We start from the raw sequence: 20,503 nt of genomic DNA, 5'->3' as shown, positions 1-20,503 counted from the left end.
CACCAGGCTTTATGGAGCTCGAAACTAAGGCATCATTCATTCATTCTTTCAGTAAATATTCTCTGAATATTTACTCTGTGTTAAGCATTATTCTAGGAACAGGATATACAAAAGTATATTGTTAAAAATGTGAAAATTCCTAACATCATTCTATCAGATCTACAGACGACAAAATAAGATTTTTAGTATACTAGATGACAATAAGTGTCATTAAAAAATGGAGGCGGGTGGAAAAAGAAATGTGTGTATGTCACGATGCTACTTCAATTCACACATTTAATAAGTGTCTTTCTCTTGATTCCCGCCCCCCCCCCCCCGCCCCCACCATCAATTGGCAATTGATTGGTACCACAGGCTTCTCTGAAGCCAGGCCAGCCCCTTCTGGACTTTTAACTAATGTAAGGGTAGCATTCTGTTCCGCACGGTACTAACACATACATATTCTACAAAAAGTTTAAGTTTATTGTGTGAAAAGGAAGGCAGACTGCCACGTGCAGCGCCTCATTTGGATGTGTCTGGAGTCTTGGAAGCTTGACTACCCTACGTTCTCCTACAAATGGACCTTGAGAGCTTGTTTGGAGGTTCTAGCAGGGGAGCGCAGCTACTCGTATACCCTTGACCGAAGACCGGTCCTCTCCTCTAGTTGGGAAGGTCGTCCTCTTCGACCGAGCGCGCAGCTTCGGGAGGGACGCACATGGATCGGTGAGGGAGGAAGGGGACACCCGCCTAGCCAGCCAGATCAGCCGAATCAACCCTGGCGATCAATGGGGTGACAGATGTCGCAGCCAGATCGCCCTCACATCCGAGAAACGAGGGTAATCCACAACCTATATAAACCCAAATAGATTAGTCTCTTTTCGTGTAGGTCGAGATTTTTTTTTTTTTTTTTTAACCCTGCTAGATCTCTAATAAGGATTGTAAATTAGAATCTAAATAAAATTTCAAACGCCCTTTAATCCTCAAAAGGCTAAAATTAGTGTTAAAACTGTCTTAAATTTGGGCTGTTTTTATATTACCCAGAATGCCTTGCAGATAGGTGGGGCATGCTAAATACTGCCGTCTCAATTGGTGAAGTGTTCCCGGAGCCTCGCCCACAGGTAGCGCCCTCTCGCCGCCCATGGGTCCTGCCTCGCTGAAGGCTCCTCGCAGTGCCCTTTGTGCGATTCCGGTTGCTGTTAGCAGATTCCAGGTCTGTGTCCCTCCTGCCGACCCGACGCGCCTTTTCCCGTATTTTCGTTTCTCCTCCTCTCTGTTTTCTCAGCTCCGATCCTCTTACTCCACAGTCCACCCCTCACCCCCACCCTCCTTCAGTTTTTCTCCTGTCTCCCTTTCTCTTGCCCTTTGTGCCCCGCCCCCGCCTCCGTCTAGACGGACGTGGGCCCCTTGGCTGCAATTGGGGTCATTCTTGGCTCACTGTGCATGTTTTTATTAACCTGCTTCGCAAAGTCTGAATCCATTGATGGAAGAGGCTGGGCTTGGATCCTCCCCGGGCCCGGCGGGGTGGCCACTGTGAGGGCGCGAGGATGGAACGAGTATCCGAGTCTAATCTTGGGTGGCCGAGTCTGTGGCCTGGGCTCATTCGCAGGGTCCGGGGCTCAACTCCCAGCAAGGGTTAGGGACATGCGGGACACCGGGGCTGCTACCGCAGGCGTGACGGTGGATGCACATTTTGGAGACAATAGTAATACTCGGCCTGCCCTCCTTCCAGTGTCTGTGATGATCAAATAGATGATGCGTGTGAGAGTATGCGCACTTGCAGACGTGCGGGTGGGTGTAGACTTCTCCGCGACCCTCTGCGTCTGGCCTCTGCAGGACGAATTTGGGAAATCTAAGATTTTTCAAGGTCAAAGTATGTAATGATCTGATTCTGTGAAGTACAATACTAGCACAAATGTCTACAACAAATGGCCCCGCTTCCCAAGACCCGGAATAAGAAATTATAAATAGAAACATATGAAAGCCAAAGTGGTTTTTTAAAAAATGTTTTTAAATGGTGGTATGTTTTCGAGTGAGGGAAAACGCAGTAAGAACAGTTTCCTGTGCCCCGATGGTGAATATTCATTTAGCTCCTGAGCATGGGGTTGAGGACACGAAATTAGGAGGAGCTGCTGCGTGTGTTTTTCAGAAAGCCTGAAAGACCATCATGGCAGAGAAGAAGCCCAAGCTCCACTATCCGAACGGGAGAGGCCGGATGGAAACCGTAAGATGGGTTTTAGCTGCCGCTGGAGTTGAGGTACCTTATATGTGTTTCTTCACAGATTTGTCGTACAACTGTGAGACTTTTGAGGAAAACCTAAATGGAGGAACCTGGAGCTAGTTCTCTCACACTGATATTACAGACATGCTTCATGGAGTCAGGGTTCCTTCCTTTCCAGGTTGTTTTTTAAATAAATGGTATGTAGTGGACGGGATTCTATTTTGCTGTTGACTTTTACTTAATCACTGACTTATGATCTACCACCAATAAATATTTATTATTAAGGAGAAAAGAAATGAGCCTGAGATTTGCCAGTTACTCCCAGGCTTTTGTTAATTACACGATGTATTGGTAAATTTCTTGTCTGTATATGTGTATGCATTGGCCCACAGTGTTTTTTGTTCTGTTCTTTTAGCTTCTTACTTACAGAAATTTTCCTGTAAGAACAAAGGTAAAGAGGACATTGCCATGAATTCTATGTACCTTTCACCCAGCTTCAAGAATCATTAATTTGAATTGTGATTACCAGAGGGAAAGGGGGGTGGAGGGAAGTAGAAGAGAGTAAAGGGGGGATAAATGGTTATGGAGGGAGACTTGACTTTGGGTGGTGAAAACAATACAATATACAGATGCTGTATTACAGAATTGTACACCTGAAACCTATATAATTTTATTAACCAATGTCACCCCAATAAATTCAATAAAAATTTTTTTAAAATAATCATTAATTTTATGCTAATCTTGTTCCATCTAACTCCACCCTTCCACTTGTTATATAGGAGTATTTTAAATTAAAATCCAACATTGTATCACTTCATCAGTTTTTCTGTCAAAAAGATGAGAATTTTAAAATATAACCACAATGCCATTATTACACCCTACAAAATCAACAGTTCCTTATTATCATCTATAACACTCAGCCTGATTGTCTCAAATCGGTCTTTTTATAGTCAGTTTATTCCAATCTGGATCTAAATCAGGCCTATACATTGCATTTGGTTATATTCCCTTCAGTATTTTAAAAATCTATAACAGTTTCTTCTGCATTTAAAAAAATGAGCTGTATATTTGGGAATAATTTTAGATTTATGGAAGTTTTAAAGATAGTGCAGCGCACTCCCAAATAACCTAACCACCACCCAGACTCCCCTAACAATAACATCTTATATAACCATGCCACAACTAAGAAATTAACCTTGGTGCATAACTAAACTACAGACTATTTAAATTTAATTAGTTTTTCCACCAATGTCCTTTTACTGTTCCAGGATCCAACATTATGTTTAGTTCTATGTTTTCTTAGTCTCCCTCAATCTGTGACAGTTTCTCAGTCTTTCCTTTATGACATAATCTTGACAGTTTTAAAAAGAATTGGTTGCGTTTTTTTGTAGAATCCTCCAGTTTGAGTTCATCTGATGTTTTTCTCATTACACTGAGGTTTGGGGTTTGAGGGAAAAACAGCAGAGTTGAACTGCCCTTTTCATTGCATCACAGTAGGAGTTACATAATGTTAACAGGGATTATCACTGGTGCTGTTAATCTTGGTTACTTGGTTAAGGTGGTGTCTGCCATGTTTCTTGTAAAGTGGCCATTTCCGCCTCTTTAGATATGAGTCATGTTTAGCTCACATTCAAAAGGGTGGGAATTAAGCTCCACCTCCGCGGGGGGGGGGGGGGCAGGGTATCCGCATTCAGCATTGTTATGTAAGGGAGATGTCTTTTTCCTCTCCATTCATTTGTGCAATCACTTATTTATATTAGTATTGATTTATGTATACTTATTTTTTTACATTGAGTTATAATCCAGTAATACTGTATTTTACTTTGTTTCTCAGATTGTTCCAGCTTTGGCCATTGGGACTCTTAGGTTGGCTCTCAGGTCCTTTCCACATAGCCCCACCTCCCTTTTTGTTTTCTTTCTTTCCCTTCATCAGTTTCTTACTTTCTGGCACAACAGGCTGCTCCAGACTCTGCTCATATATTCCTTGCCCTGGCCCTAGAATCAGGAATTTCTCCAAGGAGCCCTGGTCCCTTTTATTAGAAAATGGTATTAACAGCCAAGATCTGGAAGCTAAGTGTCTTCATCTCTTTTGGTGTAGAAGAAACTACCCTGTAGAATCTCCCCCATTCTGCAATTGGCTGATTTACTCTCATTTTAAGATCTGCTTTTATTCTCCATATTTCCTACAAATGGCTAATTGGATCCAAAGGTGTGATCAAATCCAGGCTCCCTTTTTTTTCTTGCTATATTTACATTTTTTTTCCTGCTAGACTCTAACAGAGGGATACTGTGAACATAGTTCTATCATACGCCATCAGGGGTGCATGATGTCTGACCGTCTCCTTTTCAGCCATGCAGAGCTTGATCAGTGTGTTCTGGTGACGTCAGCTTGATCCACACATTATAAAGTTCCCCTGTTACCCTTTCAGATAGTGGTTTTAGCAGATATTGATCAGCATCAGCATTGCTAGGGATTACAAAATGGTGATTTTTCTATTTTCTTTCACTTTACCTGAATTTATCAACTGATTCTCTTATAAAGAGTATTTCTTCATTTGTTAACCATTTACTTACTTTGAAGTGCAGCTCATATAGGAAAGGCAAGATAAATGCTTGATTCGGTCTCTTTATCAATTTTCAGAATAATGAGTTGTTACCCTGGCAACCTCCAAAGATGACAAATGAAGGTTGTTGAGTTTGGGGTTTTGTGTCCTGTTTGTTTGGTTTGGCTTTTGGTTTCTTTGCATACCATTATAACTCCCCACACAGTGTTTTACAATTTTTTTAATTAGTTGATATCACTTTTATATACAAATGCTGACTCCTGATGTCCCTTGAGAAATTGGAAGGTCTAATGATACTGGGCCTTGGTTTCCACATGGCAGCATTGCTGAACCTGAGTAAGGACTGCCACTATATATAGCTGGACCTTTCCAGTTCGGCACAGTCCCCCTCATTCCCTATTGTCACAGGACATATTTTCTAATTGTGTTAAGAGGGAGAGGGAAAAAATTCTTGTTCCAATGACCTCAAACTGGTCTGCTTATTTATGTCATCTGTCTAACCTTGTATGCTTCTGATTTTACAATTCTGGTTTATTTAATAGGTTTCACAATAGATGTCTTATATCTGTATGTAATATAATCCTTCATCATCCTCTCTCTTCCCAATCTTCATTCTACCCTGCCCCACCTATTACCCAATGAGTCAAGATTCTTGGTTTCATTAATGGACACCCAACCCTAAATAAGTTAAACAAAAACAACAACAACAAAAAAGAGCATGGGTCACATCATCTGCCTATCCTAGACCAACCACAGTGGGCAGGTAGGTGGGGCCCAATAAGTAGCCCAGCCTGGGCTTGGGGCTCACGGTTCTGAGCAGGGTAGAGGGCGATTGATTGGCCTTTTTCACGGGGGTGGAACACATGGTTTACAGGAACAATTCGCAAAAGGTGATATGCGTTGGGGGAGGAACGCGGGTTCCTCCTCGTGTCTTCGCCAAGGGACATTTTTGACTGAGTTTGTGCTCATATAGATTGAAACAATCAGGAGGGACAGGCTGGCAAGCGCTGGATGAGGTCGTGGTTCCTGGCGTCACAGCATTGGGTTGAGGCCGGGTAAAGCACCGCATCTGAGTAACTAGGTAAACAGCCTGCTTGTTGAAAGGCTGCGGGCCCTGATTCAGGGAGTTGGCGTCCTCCATCCTGGTCACCGCTTTGAGTCCTTAGACAGCTCTGTGCTGGGTGTTGCTTCTCCAGTGCCTGGTGCTCCACTTGCTTGAAGACACCCCAACCCAGAAACCCAGTCAGATTTCCTTGTTAAGGGGGAAATCAAGGGCATACAAAAGAGAAGGCTTAATGGCCTCAAGCTCCTAATTCAGGACTTATTGGTGAGAGGGAGAGAGAGGAAGGGAGGGACTGACCGATGGAGGGAGGTGGGGAGAGAGAGAGAGATGGAGAGGGAGAGAGAGTGACACACAGAGAGGAGGAGGGGGAGAGAGAGGGAGAGAGAGGGAGGGAGAGAGGGGGAGAGAGGGGGAGAGAGGGAGGGAGAGAGAAAAAGAGAGAGAGAGAGAGAGATCGTGAGATCATGAGATTGTTCCTCTAGTGAGAGCACACCTTTTCTGTGCCCCAGAAGTAAAAAACCAGCATCAGAACCATTGGGAAGGAGTTGTTTCTCAGCTACTGAAGGTGGGCCTGGGGTCAAATACCCACTTCCCCACTTTTCCATGTGCTTTAAGTCGTCAAGGTCATAAAGTTTTGAGAGCAGTAATGTGGAGGGAGTACCGCCTGCCCCGTGCCTGAGCAGCTGGGCATCGCTGGCCTGAGGCACTGGACAGTGTCTGTAGGGGCCCTGTGGCCCCTCTCCTCACACCACAAGGACCCTGGCCAGTAGCAGAAGCCATGTCTACACCCCATATCCCAGTTTTCCCCCTGGGGCACCTAGTTGAGACAAAGGAGGGGGCACTGCCATGTGTGTGTCAGCTCTGCCCCTCCCTGGGGTGACTCAGGGAGCAGCACAGCCACAGACACTGGGGAGCCCTCTGGGGGCTCAGTGGGAGGAGGCCTCCTCTTCTGGACATGAAGTTATGTTAGAACATTTTATAACAACAGGAGGAGAGGAAACCTGTTTTTACTCATTTCTTTTTCCCCCCAACTTTTTAATTTGAAAACTTTAAAGCCTACAGAAATATTGTAATAGTACAGTGGATACCCTTCAACTAAATTTAACTGTTAATAATTTGCTACATTTGATTTCTCCCTTTCTCAGTCTGCTTTTATCTCCTTCAATCCTTTGAAAGTACATTGCAGATATCAGCACATATCTTCCTCCTAAAAATAAACTGTCCTCATAACCACAATATCCTTGTCACGACTAAGAAAATTAATACTAAGTTTACAATATTTATAATACTAAGTTTACAATATTTAATATACAATCCTGGCGTCCCCCAAATGTCTGTATAACTATTACATATTTGTGTAGCAGTTATAGCTGCCTCCTGAACCACCACCCCTGATCCAGGATCTAATCAAGATGCGGGCATTTGGTTGTTAGTCTCTTTTCATCTAGAACAATACCACGTCCCAACCCGCAACCCCTGACCCTGCCCCCGCCCCCGCCCCCGCCATGCCCTTCACTCCTTGAAAGGGTCTGGGCCATTTTGTTGCAGAATTCCCACATTCTGGATGTGCCTGATTTTCACCTCATGGTTAGATCCAGGTTAAGTGTGTCGACAAGTTTTTTACAGTGCTACTGTGCCCCTCTCATTGTGTGACAGCAACAAGCACATGGCATCTCAGCCTGTTCCCCAATGGACAGCTAAATTTGACTACTTGGTTGGACAGATGGTGAGACCTCCAGGCCTCTCCATTGTAAAGATACATTTTTCCTTTGTCATAATTAGGTAACTTGTGCATAATACTTTGAGTTTGTGTGAATAGTCTGTGTCCCATGACCCAGCAATTCCAGCATCTTTTATAATCCATATTAGAATCAGTCATTACATTGTAGGTTGCAAATTGGTGCTTTTCTAATTTTATCATTAATTAGCGATAATTCTACACAAACAGTAATTCTACTGTAAAAAGGGGGGGCTTTCTCCCCTCCCCCTTTTTGTTTTAGTATCATTTCTGGACACAGTGATATTTTTGTTGTTGTTGGTAAGTCTTATAATCTAACTGACATCACTCTTTTTGATGCTTGAATTGTTCCAGATTTGGCGAGAGAATTATCCTTAGTTAGGGTCCTAAATTTGCCTTTGACATATGTCATTAGTCTTTGAGTGTCCCTGCTTCCTGACATGACAGAATCAAACTTTTCTCTTCAGAGCCCTGGTTTCTTTTAGTGGCCAGTGGTCTTTAGAAACCAGGCTGTGGGTGCTAAGTGTGCTCTTTTGTATTTTGTGGCAATTTAACCTGGAATTTGCAGTCCTGAACCTGTAATAACATGTACCTTTTCTTGGGGGGGGGGGGGTCTTTTTTAAAATTTAGTTTGATGAAGAATTTTTGGAAACAAAAGAACAGTTGCAGAAGTTGCAGGATGGTGAGTATGGAAATGAGCCTACTCTCAGGAAAACTGACACTTTTTTCTAAAGAACTGGTATCCTAAAACCAGACCATCTGCAAGAGGGAATAATAGCTGAAATTGCCAGGAAACCACCTCTTATTCAGTAGTTCTATAAGAGCTAGCTAAAGGGAGAGAGCAGTTCCTTCTTCCATCCAAGTAAACAGCCTTCTCCATCCCTTTCTCCACCCCCTGAACTCCCTCGTTCAACCTCCTTCATCCCTCCTTCTGCTCTCTCATCCCTCCCTCCTCATTTTCCTTGCCTCACCTCTTTCGCCTCCTCCAAGTTATCTGAGGCATCGGGTCTACTAAAGCATGCAGATAAAAGTCCCCATTTGCACTGGGCTGCATTTCTGAAGTAACTACCAAACAAATGAAATCAATGAAAGGTCCCCTTTAAGTCCTAGTCAGCCCTACCCTCTCCAGCCCTACCCATAGGAAATACCCAGCAGCCTGTAAGCAGCCTCCCAGGCCAAGACTCCCTGGCGAAGGACCCACTGAGCAGGGCTGCAATGCCACCTGTCATGTGTGACACTGCCTGACATTATGAGGCATGTGCTGAGTACTCACCTCCCCTCGACCCTCACATGCCCTCAATCCTTGAGCCCCTCCAGGGCTAAGATGTACCCTATACTGGCATCTCTCCCTGGGGTTTGAAAGTGTCTGATACAGGTTTGTTGAAGAAAGTAATGGGTTCCTTTTTCAATCAGTGACAGTAGAGGAGGTAGTAAGTGCTCTATGGCTGTGAAAGAAAAACCAGCCAGAGTACATGAGTAGCAGTGGCTGATGTTGGCTTCATTATCTTGTCACCTATGGCCAGGCAGTTGGTAGAACATTCTACAGTGATGCAGATGGTCTGTTCTACACTGTCCAATGTAGGAACCGCTGGCCATCGGTGCCTGCTGAGCACTCAAAATGTGTCTAGTGTAACTAAGGACCTCAATTCTAAATTTTTCAAATTTTAATTAATTTAAATTTAGTCTTAAATAGACATGTGCAGCCACTAGCTCCTGTTTTGGCCAGCAGAGTTTGAAGAAATGTCTTCCCTCCATTTCTACCCTTGTATCACTGAGGGTAGGTACTTTTCCAGGGGTGAAAATGAAAGGGGAAAGTTTAGAACAAAGCTAGTTTCCATGCTTTTATCGCTAAATCTGCTCTCCTGAATGAAGCTGAGGTTATCTATCTGCCATCGGGGAGTTCTTATACTATTTCCTAAGACTATGGCCCCACTGTCCCTTTTCATGCCCGAGAGCACTTTTTAGGGGTCGGGGCCCAGGGGAGAGATCACCTCTAACTCTGGGCTTCCATTTGCAGGTAACCACCTGCTGTTCCAGCAAGTGCCAATGGTTGAAATCGACGGCATGAAGTTGGTGCAGACGCGCAGCATTCTCCACTACATCGCGGACAAGCACAGCCTCTTCGGCAAGGACCTCAAGGAGAGAACCCTGTACTGTGGCCCCTCCTGAGTGTTGTCACTTGTCCGCTTACTGATGCTGTAGCTGACTTGCAGCCCTCTACAGCACACAGCCTGTCTAATTTATGTCTTCTTGTATCATTAGTGTGAACAGGGAATGAGAACCTAGACAGATCACAAAGACCAGTTGCAAAGTCAGTACAGAGTATCTGAATAATATGATAGAAAAGAATTGAATTCAGATATCGGATCCTATATCTGGAGTGTGATAGTTTCAGTTTTCAATATCTTTCAATGTCTTGATAATACTTTTTACCTTTCATGCAAATTTTTTACCCTTGCATATTGGGAATCAGAAGCTGCTGTGACATTTGAGGCCTAGGATCCTGTGCCTTGAATTCAAAGCCTGGTTCTTGTACCTCCTAAATGCATGACCCTCAGCAGTGTGTTAAGCTCTGGAGTCCTGATGAGTTTCCTGTGTAGTGGGGATTATAATAGCACATTCTTCATAATGTCATAGGATTCCGTGAAATTCCGGATATAGAGTGTTCAGCACCATGCCTGGTACATACCAAGCATTCCATGAGTGATGTGCACTCTTTTTATAAATGTGGAGTTCCACCCACACTGCGCTTGGGTGTGGAGTGAAAGTGGAAGAATGGGGGCTGGGCGAGGCCTCAGGACTATTGTGCTTTCTGATTTGTGAGATTTTTCTGAAGGAATTTTCCAAATTATTACAGTGTTGTCTTTGTATCTTTCCTCTTAAGAAGCCCTCTGAATTCTTAGTTGTGGAAGCCAATGGGTTCTAGGAAGGGGACACTAAGAAAAGTGTTTTGGTTTTTAGGATTGACATGTATGTGGAGGGGACGCTGGACCTGCTGGAACTGATTATTATGCACCCGTTCCTAAAACCAGACGATCAACAAAAGGAAGTGGTTAGCATGGCCCAGAAGGCCATCCTTCGATACTTTCCTGTGTTTGAAAAGGTAGGAGGCAGAGAAGCCTATGAACAAGCAGAAACAGACCACAGGGAGCTGCCAGCAATACCCCTTCCTGCTCAGACAGTATAAGGCTGAGCTCCTTTGGACTAACCCGGCTGGACTCCTGAGAGCTGACATGAGCCATCAGCACAAAGCCAGGAGGATGTCTTGAAGACTCTAAGACTCCACTAGGACCACATTATTCAGAAGTCTGGAAAAATGTGGCTTACCACATGTGTGTATTACTGTTCCTTACATTCACCAGGTGCCCGCCCTGAGCAAGGTGCAGGAAAGCAGAAACTCACTCATTCACTTATTCTTGCTTTCTTTTTTTTTATTTTTTAAATTGTTGTTCTATTACAATAGTCGCATTTGTCCCCCATTGCTCTCCCCTGCCCCGCCCACCTCTCCCCTCTCCCGCAGTTAATCCCTACCGTGCTGTCCATGTCCATGGGTCATTTATATTAGTTCCTTGACTAGACCCTTCCCCTTCTTACCTCTCTTCTCTCCCTTCCCCCTCCCCCCTTGTCACTGTTAGTCTGCTCCTTGTTTACATGCCTCTGGTTCTATGATACTTGTTTGTTTTGTTCACTACATTCTTGTATCAGGTGAGATCATATGGTATTTGTCTTTCGTTGCCTGGCTTATTTTGCTAAGCATAATACTCTCTAGTTCCGTCCATGTTGTCACAAATGGTAGGAGCTCCTTCTTTCTTTCTGCTGCATAGTATTCCATTGTGTAAATGTACCACAGTTTTTTGATCCACTCATCCACTGATGGGCACTTATGCTGTTGCCACTATTTGGCTATTGTAAATAGTGCTGTTATAAACAGGGGTGCATAGTGTCTTCTGAATTGGGGTTTCAGGATTCTTCGGGTATATTCCTAGCAGTGAAATCATCATTCATCCCTTTCATTCCACAAACATGTGCAGAACAGTGTTATGTATCAGACAGCCTACTTACTGGTTTGATATGAAGAATGATTGCTCTTTATTTCTCTTTGCCTTGCTCCTTTTTCTGTTTTGTTATTTACCTGGTCTTATTATTCTGCGTTTCTGAACTTCAAACTCATTTTTTCCTCAATTGAGAGGAATTGTTTTAGGTGTTTTGATAAAAAAAAAAAAAAGAAGAAGAAGAAGACAATGTAAAAATAGGGAATTGGTAGACTTTCTCTGGCCATCTTCATGGAATGAGGCATAAGAAGAGAAGGTATTTTCTGGGTTATTCTGTCACTCGGTTTCATGTTCCCTTGCCCACAGGCACTTTGTGAATGTAAAATATGATAATTCAGACATGTGGTGTGACAAGGGGAAACAGGTGCCTTCGGGAAAGGCCATTGCTGGTTCTTATGTCCCAGTGGCCCAGATGATGTCAGGGCTCCTCCCAACACAGGAGCTGAAAATGGTTACTCATCTTATACATAATGAAACAGAATCCCAGAGAGATTGAGGGATGTGCCCACGGAGATGAAGCTCAGCCCTCAGACTGCAAATTCTGGATTCATTGTGCTCCCCCACTCTGGCTCCGGTGGCTATGATATCGGAGTCCTGTCTGTCACACACAGCACACACGCCTGTGCACACATAGCCTCACACTCATGAGTATCTGAGAGTCCACTGCCAAGGTATCTCCCCTCTTCTATCACAGTTCCTATGACTCTGCACCTATATGGTGCTCTCAAAATGGAGTCAAGATGAACTCATGGTTTTAATTCTCTCTGGCTTAGAAGATGTGAAAGGAAGCGTACCTTTTTATAGTCACATCCAGTTTATGACTATGAGTGCTGGTGTTTGTAGAAACAACTGGCAAACAAGATTGGGCTCCTCAGTGAGGCATTGTTGCTTCTTACATCACTTCCTGAATTCATCAGGGCTAGTTCATTTCTGTAACTGTATCCTCAATATTTATGGAATATATATCTTTTGAAAGTATTGGATGCTAAATCCAGAATTAATATGTCTCTCATTTTTACAGTGTTTCATTCTGATATAAAGCAGATATTAAATAGTGCTTTCATATCTATGCCTTTTATACATGCACACTCTTTGGTATAGGGATGTTATTAATAAAGAGATGACAAGATAAGGCTATAGTGCTACCCCTCCTCAGGTGCTGCACTGATTCAATAGCTTCATCAGTTTCTCTATGTAGAGTATTGTAATCAATGCAAACCACTTACACCTGCAGGTTCTAAGGGAGCATGGACAGAGGTTCCTCGTTGGCAGTCAGATGAGCCTTGCAGACGTGGTTCTCCTCCAGACCATCCTGGCTCTCGAGGAGAAAATTCCCAATATCCTGTCTTCATTTCCTCACCTGCAGGTAAATAAAACCACGTATTAGAAGACTGGTCCAGAATGTTTAGGTCTTTCTTCAATGCTTGTTGATGGGTTGGCTGTGTGTGTGTGTGCATGTGTGTGTGTGTGTGTGTGTGTAACTTTAAGATTCTAGTTGGTAAAATGAAATGAAGGTATGGACTTGACATTGTTTTTCTGCTCTCCAAATCTTTAGAGCTGAAAGATCATTTACATGTGAAAGAAGTTTTATCTTGGTTTTGTTCTGCAACTACACTCCTGAAACAAACTTTACATACAGCTTAGCCAATAGGCCCTTGCCATAGACATAATTGCATGGGCAGCATGCTCTTCATCTGTTCCTGCTGAATGCACGGCCAGGGAGGACATGAGCATCAGCCTTAAAAACGGTCTCATCATCAAGTCAGAAATGTCCAAGCCTGAGTTCTGAGAGCCAGCAAAAGTTACTCTAAGCATCATCCTGAGGAGTTTCCACCCTTCTCCTTTCCAGAAATTCCAAGGAAAGACCTATGTATGTCTCAGCTTATTCCTCATTGCTATTCTGGCAGGGTTGATGATACAATTCTGAAGCAGAAAGGGGCTTTAAACAACTAATCTGATTCAATGCCTTCCACATACATATGAAGAAATAGAGATTCAAGGTAAAGAAATCAGCAGTTGAGATGGCCCAGCTAGAAGGTCCCTGAGTTTTGCCTAGAACCTTACTTAGTCTTTCTTCTGCAAGTCTAGTGGGCTTTCCTCTATACTGGGGGTTGGCAAACTATGCCCTGACCTGCCCCCAGCCAGGCCACCTCAGGCCTGCCACCTAGTTTTGTACATAGCTCTTGAGCTAAGAATGGCTTTTATAATTTTAAATGGTTAGGAAAAAATGTCAAAGGAAATTATATGAAGTTCCAATTTCAGTGTTCATAGATAAGTTTCCTTGGCACAAAGCCACAGCATTCATTTGTGCATTGTCAGCTTCTGTGCGACCATGGCAGAGGTGAGGAGTTCTATTAGAGGTAACATAGGGCCTGCAAAGCCTAAAATATTTATAGAAAGGTTGTCAACCCCCAATATAGAGGACATTGATATATCTTTGAAAAACTTACCAAACACCCAGAGAGACCCACACTTAATCTCCAAAGAGTAACACACATGCTTTAAAAAAATTTTGTTTCCAAGTCCAGTAAACATCATTTTGATATACTAATGAGGGCAACACCATCAGTTAAATGCATATACCCAGAAAATGAGAATAAAAATCTTAAACAAGGCAAATAAATAGCCATTATAAAGAAGACACAGAGCTAAACATTGTTTACTTGCCTTTAATACCAACAAGTTCTTGAAATGGCCCAGGGACCTACTGGTATTTTTCATCCATGATGTTAACTATCTTTAAACCTCAGGCACATTTGTGTAAACATAGTTTTAATCTGATTAGATCAAGAATTGATATTAAAGGACTTCAGAATCTAATACCAGATCTGAGTTTAATTAAAGGGTCATTCCAACATTAATTAAAAGGTTAAAAATTGTGAGGACTTCCGGCCAAGATGGAGGCCTAGATAGACATGCTGCATCTTCCTCCACAACTAAGAAGTAATACAACTACCTGAAAACTAGAAACAACCAGAAAATCAAGCTGCATGGAAGTCCAACAAACAAAGATATAAAGAAGAAATACTCATCCAGACAGGTAGGAGGGGCAGAGCCGGGGCAGAGAGGACATGGTGTGGTGGTGGTAGCAGTGGCAGGCTGGCGGAAAGTGCAGTAATATGTTTTTAAAAGTAGGGAGGGACACCTGGGGAGCGCTCCCAGCCCCAGAACAGACCATCCTGCTACGGTTCCAGTGCTGGGAAAAATAAAGGCTCATTGCTTCTGACTGTGAAAACCATTGGGGGTTGAGGTGGAGATAGAAACTGCCGATCTCTCAGCAGAGTCCACTTGTCTAGCCCTTATGGTCTTAGAACGTCTGCAGACCCACACATTCTGGGAATGATGGCGAGGGCAATAGCTAGAGGGGTGCCAGTCCCATACAGGAAGCAGGAGAAGCGCCTGGAAAGGGGACAAGTGCTGAGCAAGTAGTGTTGTTCCCTCTCAGACCCCTCCCCCCAACACAGCACCACAACGTGGTGAAACAGGTTGCCCTGTACTGAGGAATATCTAAGGCTCCACCCCTTACAACATAATAGGTGAGACAGCTCTACCTAAGACAGAGGCAAACAAACAAGGGAGCCTGTCAAGATGAGGAGACAGAGGAGTATGCCCCAAAAGAAGGAACAGATCATGGTTTCAGTGATAGAACTAAGCGATGATGAGATAGGCAGCCTAGCAGACGAGGAGATAGCCAACCTAACAGATGTACAGTTCAAAACACTGGTGTTAAAGATGCTCACAGGCTTGACAGATATGCTTAAGTATGGCAAACACATAAGGGAAGAAGTGAAGGCAATGTTAAATGAACTGAAGGAAAATCCACACAAAACCAATGGTGAAGGGAAGGAAACCGGGGTTCAAATCAGTGATTTGGAACATAAGGAACCAGTACAGAAGGAGGAAACAAGAATTGAAAAAAATGAGGAGAGGCTTGGGAACCTCTGGGACAACTTTAAATGTGCTAACATCCACATAATAGGGGTACCAGAAGGAGAAGAGGAAGAGCAAGAAATCAAAAGCTTATGTGAAAAAATAATGAAGGAAAACTTCCCTAATTTCGCAAAGGAAATAGACATACAAGTCCAAGAAGCACAGAAAAGTCTTAAACAAGCTAGACCCAAAGAGGACAAAACCAAAAACACGTCATAATTAAAATGCCATAGGTCCAAGATAAAGAGAGAATCTTAAAAGCAACAAGAGAAGAGAGTTACCTACAAAGGGGTGCCTATAAGACTGTCGGCTGATTTCTCAAAAGAAACTGCAGGCAAGAAGGGGCTGGCAAGAAGTATTCAATGTGATGAAAAGCAAGGACTTACAACCAAGATTACTCTACCCAGTAAAGCTATCATTTAGAATGGAAGGGCAGATAAAGTGCTTCCCAGAGAAGGTAAAGCTAAAGGAGTTCATCATCACCAAGCCATTATTATATGAAATGCTAAAAGGATTTATTTAAGAAAAAGAATATCAAAACTATGAACATTAAAATGATAACAAACACAACTACACAAGTATCAACAACTGAATCTAAAAAATAAAAACAAAATCTAACTAAGCATACCCGAACAGGAACAGAATCCTAGGTATGGGGATCATTTGGAGGGTTATCGGCTAGGAGAGGGCATGGGAAGAAATGGGGAAATGGTGCAGGGATTAAGAAGCATAATTGGTTGGTACAAAATAGGGGGAAGTTAAGAATAATATAGGAAAGGATGAAGACAAAGAACTTAAATGCACAACCCATGGACATGAACTAAGTGGGGTGGGATTGCTGGAGGGAAGGGGAGTACTGGGCAGAAGAGAGCAAAGGGAAAAGAAATTGGGATAACTGTAACAACATAATCAAAATATACTAAAAAAAAGACAAAAAAGTTAAAAATTGTAGAGTCACAAAAGTTTATTATACATGGTAAGTATAAACCCTATGTAAATTTGGAATGATAAATCCTATGGAATCAGCTTCTAAATAGTGGTATATTCAAAACTAGATAATACAAATAGTTCAAATCAGTAATAAAAAGAAAATTATTATATTTTTATAACATTAATTGATACAATTAGTAAAGTTTTTGTTAATATTAGTAACATGTATATGTGTTTGTGTGCATGCTTACGTCTGCTTTGTAATCAACATTTAATAAATATTAGCTTTTTAAATGAATGACCTCTTGGAAAGATTTTTATTAGCATAATTACATATAATGGATATATACTTCTTCATATAATTCAAAATTTTTACTGGCTCAAATAGATTTTTTCTCAGTTACTGAGAATTGATAAGATATAACTATGAAAAAATATGATTTTTTTCCTTCCATTTTAGTTTACATAAATATCTGGTATCTGAGCCTCAGCTACAAAAAATGCAACTGGCCATCTCCCACACATAGCCAGAAAGAAGATTCATTAGTTATTAGAAGTGAAAAAGTCCAAGAAAGCCGAATCTTAAAATCTAAATTGTACTATCTGATGACTTTTTTAAGTACTTCTATTTAAATGACTCATGCATTTTCTGGGAGCAAATCAGTATATTTAAGATACTTCCCAAGTCTTTTTTCCCCTTTTTTTTCTTTTTAAGCATGAATCATAATCCTATTTTAAGTATCTTTTTAATTTTTCTATCTCTGAAAAAAATTGCATCTTGCTGTGAACCATGAGATTTGCATAAAACCCAGTCTGGATACCAGCCATTTTTGGCAGAGATTGTAAGTAACTGTACCAAGAGGTCAGAACCTAAACAGATGCTGGATTACGGTTCTGGCTAGATCCCTGTAACAAATATTTATCGAACAAATCTTGATGGATGGGCATTTGGAACAGTTATACCTTTGTGGTTTACTTGAACTTCTGTGTTTTCCTTTTTCAGGAGTACACAGTGAAAATGAGTAATGTCCCTACAATTAGAAAATTCCTTGAACCTGGCAGCAAGAAGAAGCCTCCTCCTGATGAGATCTACGTGAGAACCGTCTACAACATCTTTATGCCATAAAAGAGCACAGTCGTCTGTGAGTGAGAACTTGTGCCTAGAGTTTGCTGTGTCCACAATAGTATCTTAATTGATGCCAAGCTGCCATGACCCCAGCTCTGTCGTGGTGCTATGTATAGTTGTTCCTAAATTGGGTCTTTCATGTCCAGGAGGTCTCCTCTAGAAACACTGACTTTTTTTTTTTTTTTTGTCCATTGAATAGTTGTTATGGGACTTTTTCCTAAAAACCTTTTTGGACAGGCTGGCATTCAATTAGATCTGATCTGAACTCATTTCCTGACAACAGGGGTGGGCAGGACCTCATGTTCTCTCCTGAGCTTCTTTTCTCCTCTCCTTAGCCCATTCTAAACCCTGTCTGGTCTCTTCTTAATCTTTAGTGTCTAATAAAAACAGAATATCTAATGAATATATCCTGAGGTATTATAAATCCATGATAGTAATGAATGCAGTCGATATAAGCCAAAATAAAGAATTTACAAATCATTGCCCTGTTGCTAGAATTTTTAAATTAAATTGTTCGGTTCAAAAATCAAAAAAGTGTAAAAGGCTGTACAATTGGAAGTATTCTTTTCAGCCCTGCCCCCAGCTACCTGGTTCTCCCCACAGGCAAACGTAGTTATCATTTATATATTCTTCCAGTTATATTTGATATAAACATAAGAAAATATAAATATATATTACTTTATCTTCTGACCCAAATGTTCACTTGTAGACTTGAATTTTTTGCATTTCAGACAAAAAGGATGGTTTATTCATACTGCTTTAAACATGTGTTGATTTATAGCTCAAATATTAATTGAGCACCTATTATGTGCCAAGCAGTATTCCAAAACCTTTGAACAGAGCCACTGTTCTAGGAAAATTGACCACACAGTAGTGGAGATAGATATGTAAACAGCAGAAGTAATTTTGGATAAGGAAGAAATGCTGCCTTTGGAGTATCTAATATTCAGAAATTTAAAAACTAAGGAAAGGCAGGTTTTTTATCAGGGCTCGTAGAGAGGAAACATTCATCCCTTAACACAGGAGGGGTTTTTGCTTAGATTAAAAAAAAAACAGTCATGAGGTGCTCATTAATGCCTGTCACAATCATTGCATGGGCAATAGGGTTTTATTAGAGGAAGATCAAGTGCAGACAGACATCCAGGAAGTTGTTTTCATGCTTTCATGTGTCATCTCCCTGATATTGAAGACTGTTGAAAGAGCGAGGGCTTGGTGACACATGAAGCACTGGGCCGGGCCCTGGGAGCCGTGGTGGCCCAGGCCACGCCTGCTGAGGGAAAGGTCCCGGCTTGCCAGGATCCAGAGAGCATGAGTCAAGAAAAAGCAGAAAACAGGGTAGTGTGTAGTGTAAAGACACCCTACCCCAAGGCCAGACCAGAGGCAGGTCCAACCTTTGCTTCTGGGAGGTGATATCTAAGCCCTTGGAATGTCAGGCCCAATAGGACTGTCTTTGCTTGCCTGGGGGCCTTGGGTCAGCAAGATAGTTACAGTGTAATTTGAGCTGGACCAATAATGCCATGTAGGGTGGGGGCTTAGGGTCTGCAGTGTCAGCTTAACTCTGGAGGGGCTGGAGAGGGGTCGACCATGTGGGAAATCGGGTAGGCCCACATGATGGAGCCTCCAATAACAACTCTGGACTCCCAACTTGGGTGGGCTTCCCCGGTTGACAAGACTCCATTGTCACACATGGTTGCAGGAAGAGTTGATGCTGTCCACGGCTCCCCGGAGAGGACACCTGGAAGCACTGTGTTTGGAGCGCTCCTGGACTCTGCCCTGTGTGTCTCTTCCTCGGCCAATTCCCGTCTGTGTCCTCTCCCTGTAATAAATCGTAGCCGTGAGTGTAACAACCCTCAGTGAGTCCTGTGAGTTCTTCTAGAGGACTGTCGGACCCAAGGGTGTTTTCTGAGGCACCCGCTTGAACTTGCAGTTGGTGTCAGAGTGGGGGTGGTCTTTTGGCCTCCTCCTTGGAAAGTCTTCAGGGGAGAGAAACACTGTACACTCATTTGAAGATTGATTTATACATGGGAACCAGACATGGACTTGATAACACCCAGGGCTCTATGTCACTGAGTTTTGGGAGATGGCAGCAAATTCGGCTGTTTTATACTACCGTTTCAGTGTGACTTTGCTCTCCTGCGCCACTGCCTGGCAGTATTAACCGAAGGCCTGCTATGTAGACCTTAGCTTAAGCCATTTTGTAAACATTGTTCTTTGGGTTTTAATTCCCTTCGACACCAGGGGGCACTCAATGCTGTCTCTTTGAGGAAACAACCCGGGAGGAAGTTGGGCTTCGGGACTGAATTAGAGGATTAGAGAAAATAAACAAAAGAGGCCGAGCTTTTTCCATTGAAGACAGATTCTTATGTCTTTCTCGCTCATGGTTACATGACCTTAAATTGTGCAATTCAGTTCCCATATTGGAAACAAGTTCCCATCTTGCCTCAGGTGGCATTACCCCAGTTCGGTCCAGACTCCTGCCCGCTCATCTCAAACCTTTACCCTCTCTGCCACTTTCATGAGCCCCTAGAGGGTGCTAGAGTAAGGGGTCAGGCACTGGGCCATTCATCCTGAAAAACATCAGGGCTGGACCCAAACATGTGAGACGAAGCGCGAGCAGAGGAGTGACACAAGGTACTACGATGAAACCATAGCAGGCGAACCAATGGGGTCAAGGGCACAGCCACATATAAATGGAGCGGTTATAGGTGCTCCAGTGTCTGGGACAAGAGGGGAAAAGCTGGATGGTGTGAGGCTCTGACATCTGTGACGGAGAAGGAGGTGCAACACTTTCATGATCCCAGGACCCAGCATAAGCCCCACAGAGAAGCTTGGTGGACTGGGTGCTGCAAGGAACACCTACTCTCCTACTGCCTTGGCTGGGGTGGTCTGGAGAGGCCAGCCTC

At 42.8% G+C, this 20,503-nt stretch overlaps 1 protein-coding gene across 1 annotated transcript; it reads left to right on the top strand.

Moving 5' to 3' along the window:
* Nucleotides 1-1,084: 1,084 nt before the first annotated feature.
* On the top strand, nucleotides 1,085-19,447 carry LOC150007171 (glutathione S-transferase A4). Its single transcript, XM_090282587.1, has 8 exons — nucleotides 1,085-1,189; nucleotides 2,126-2,233; nucleotides 8,193-8,244; nucleotides 9,580-9,712; nucleotides 10,524-10,665; nucleotides 12,849-12,980; nucleotides 17,478-17,616; nucleotides 19,297-19,447. Exons 2-7 carry the CDS (start codon nucleotides 2,144-2,146, stop codon nucleotides 17,598-17,600), a joined length of 672 nt encoding a protein of 223 aa, XP_090138713.1. The 5' UTR covers nucleotides 1,085-1,189; nucleotides 2,126-2,143; the 3' UTR covers nucleotides 17,601-17,616; nucleotides 19,297-19,447.
* The last annotated feature ends 1,056 nt before the right edge of the window (nucleotides 19,448-20,503 follow it).

Source organism: Furipterus horrens, unplaced genomic scaffold (genome assembly GCF_987537825.1).
Source record: "Furipterus horrens unplaced genomic scaffold, mFurHor1.1.pri manual_scaffold_6, whole genome shotgun sequence".
NCBI lineage: Eukaryota > Metazoa > Chordata > Mammalia > Chiroptera > Furipteridae > Furipterus > Furipterus horrens.
The sequence above is the reverse complement of the archived record's forward strand: the minus strand, read 5'-3'. Positions and strand labels throughout refer to the sequence as shown.